The sequence below is a fragment of the Plectropomus leopardus genome, unplaced genomic scaffold, assembly GCF_008729295.1.
Source record: "Plectropomus leopardus isolate mb unplaced genomic scaffold, YSFRI_Pleo_2.0 unplaced_scaffold28267, whole genome shotgun sequence".
NCBI lineage: Eukaryota > Metazoa > Chordata > Actinopteri > Perciformes > Serranidae > Plectropomus > Plectropomus leopardus.
Genome location: NW_024630787.1, coordinates 1 through 3,314, shown reverse-complemented (window position 1 = coordinate 3,314; position 3,314 = coordinate 1). Strand labels below are relative to the sequence as shown.

The window sequence follows — 3,314 nt, the reverse complement described above, 5'->3', positions numbered from 1 at the left end:
CATATATATATAGATATATTTTGCACTGTACAGAGCTGTATTATCACGCTAACACTGACGTCTCTGTGTGGTTTGGCAGTAAGCTGAGTTTTAAGGAGCTGATCGAGCCGTACAGGCTGAAGGAGGACGACATGGAGCAGGAGGCTGCGGAGAGGCTGAAGGCCCAGGAGCCCTGGAGGATCACCGACAACGAGCTGGAGCTCTACAAGGCCAAGGTCAGCCGACACATCGCCGCTGACCAATCGCATCGTGCAGCTGAAGTTTAACTGTTTAGCACGTTAACGTCAACATGCTGCGTTTAACTTTCAGAGCAACCGTCAGATCCGACTGAACGAGCTGCTGAGGGAGCACTCCAGCACGGCAAAACTCATCGTCATGTGAGGACTTGACTTTCTTTTTATTGTTTATCAGTTCAAACCTCAACATTATCGCTAAAACTTCAGTTATTAACATTATTCAAAGGAAAAAGTCTGTGAATCTGAAAACATGAAATGGTTTAATTTACACGAAAAATAACTTTAGAATCAATTTTGTGTCACAGACTGATTAAAGATGGGGTAGGCAGTTTTATTTTGGCGTCATTCACTGCATCATTTGACACTTTAAAGTGATCAGTCACGTGCTGCCTATTTTAAAAGAGATAATGATGTGTAAAAAGAAACACTGGCGCTTAAATTAAGGCGAGAGAGAAAATTACAAATTGTGTGAATGCACAAATTAATTTAGCTTTATTTTTATCACTCTCACTGTTTCCTGTTTGTTTTTTTTGGGGGGGGGGGTATGTTTGTAATTATAATAATTTTATATTTACAATCGTGTGACAGAAAAAATATAATAAAATATATGAAGTAAATACACTCTTATTTCCCGCACATTTTAAGGCTATTTTTGATTTTAATTTTTTTGACTATTTTTTGGTCATTTTCTTGTATCTTTTTACTTTATTTTATTTTATTTTATAACAGATTTTTGCTATTTTTTTGGCCATGTCTTGTTTTTTTGCTCATTGCATCATCCTATGTATTTTTTAACTTGTTCTTCATCTTTTTTTTTGTACCTTTTTACTTTATTTTATTTTATTTTATAACATAAATTTGCTGTTTTTTTAGCCACGTCTTGTCAGCTTTCTATAAAAACAAGTTGTGTGTTTTCTGTGATAATTTTCAGGAGCATGCCTCTGGCCAGGAAGGGCACGGTGTCGAGCGCCCTCTACATGTGCTGGCTGGAAACTCTGTCCAAAGACCTCCCACCTCTGCTGCTGGTCCGAGGAAACCAACAGAGCGTCCTGACCTTCTACTCCTAACACACACACACACACACACACACACAGTGTTCAAACACACACATCCATGGTGTGTGTTTCAGTATTACATCGCCTGCAGCTGCACAGGAACAGAAATATCATCATGCTTCAAGTTTTGTGTCACAGATCTGAAAGAAAAAGTCTAATTTTGTTTCCATTCAGTAAATTTCTGTCAAATTAACAAATTAATCACAACATTTATTCACCTGTTGTTTTTATTTTTATTTTGTTTTACCTTCTGCAGTAAGCGGCTGTACATTTTTTGGGCCCTGTGTGTTTTTACGTGCACGAGAGTAACAACAGTAACTTATTTTAATGTTTATTTATGTCGATAAAATCACGATTTCAGAATGTTTGCTGGTTTCAGGCGACCTGTGATTATGAAGTGGTATTTCCTTTTTTCAGTGGTAAGACAAACTGTGTCTCTGGTAACATTATTTTGTACATTATTTTATTAAAATATTAACTAAACCACATGTTTCTGTCACGTCTGTTTCTTCTCAGCTTTTGTGGAGTTATTACAGAATTTTCATAGTTTTATCTGCACTTTATTATTTGTATTATTATTATTATTATTACTGTAATTTCTCCAGACTTTTAAATGATGTTTCCAGATTAGTCTGCACAGAATAAACTGGACTGAGAGAGCAGGGTGTCTGCGAGCTGCGTTCAAAAACAGCAGGCAGCAGAAATAAAGTGCTGCAAAATAGTGCAAAGTGCAAAGTGTGCTGCATTCAGAGGCGCCTCAGAGACTCAAACTTAAAGACTTTTAACATAAGACAATATTTTTACTGATAAATGTCACTTTAAAACTACCTCTGTTGAATTCATACTGTAAGACTTTTTTTTCTAAATTTGTTGTTTTGCTAGTTTTTCTGAAATTTTGTGGATAAACATACAAATGAGGCATTATTTAATTAAATGTTGCTGGTTTCTACACGTTTTCACAACAAAAATCTAAACAGTGGATGAGAGGAACTGAGAATTTGTATTTGATTGTTTCCTGCTTTTTTAAATTTTATTTTTTCTTATTATCAGAAGCAGGCATAGTAGTATCAGTCTTATTACTATTATTATCATTATTATTATAGTATTATAGTAGTAGTATAAGTAGTAGAAGTAATAACATAATAACAAAGTAGAAAAGAGTAAATCAAGAAAGATACAGCCATAGATAACGTCTTCAATGACTTTTGCCAACAACAGCAAAGTTGCATATTGTCGCTGTGCCACTCTGTAATCCGGGTCTTTCAGGAGCTCTTGAATGCAGCACGGTTGCGTCGCTGTTGCTCTTGAACGCAGCTCGTCGCATTTTATTCAACACTGCAGACACACAGCCTCCCGGACAGAAGAGAAACTGGAGCTGAGCTGAAGGCGAGGTGAGATTTTTATTATATTTTATTACTATTATTTATTTAGGAGTTTATTACTTGGTTACTCATGAACGGGCAGTTTCCAGGACATAGACGGAGCCTGAGCTCGAGCTCAGACTTAAAAAAAACCTCTTAAACGATCGCTTCACTTTACTCTTTATATCCGGTCTTTGGTTTAATATCCAGCTGTCTGACAGACAGATTTATAAAAACATAACAGTTATATCAGCTGCATAACAGTGAAGCTGTTATACCTGCAGTGTCGTATGCAAACCTTTAACCTACATACTGACTCTAAACGCATCACAGTTTATTAAATCACTGTAACTCTGCATTCAAAGCTGCAGGAATTATTAAAACTTACTCATGATAATGAGCTAATGTTAACAGGGAAACACGTGTTTGCAGCTGTGACATGTAACCGGTGTTTTATAACACCGTGAGGTTTGACAGGCGTTACACAAGAATGATTGACAGCTGTTTGCACCAATAAGAGGGAGGGAGAAATATATATAAACAGCACCGTATGAACTGTTTGGTTAATTTTACGCAATTTTCATTCCTCATGTTTTTAATAATTTTGGCTGTGTTCGTGCATATGGCTTAAATCTTTGGGATTTTTTTGTTTGTGGCAGTCA

At 36.2% G+C, this 3,314-nt stretch overlaps 1 protein-coding gene across 1 annotated transcript; it reads left to right on the top strand.

The window, feature by feature from the left end:
• Nucleotides 1–79: 79 nt before the first annotated feature.
• LOC121938039 (solute carrier family 12 member 2-like) lies at nucleotides 80–1,323 on the top strand (the record flags this gene model as incomplete). Its single annotated transcript, XM_042481327.1, has 3 exons — nucleotides 80–215; nucleotides 310–377; nucleotides 1,168–1,323. Coding segments are annotated over 3 exons (340 nt in total), but the record flags the coding sequence as incomplete, so codon positions are not given.
• Between the last annotated feature and the right edge of the window lie 1,991 nt (nucleotides 1,324–3,314).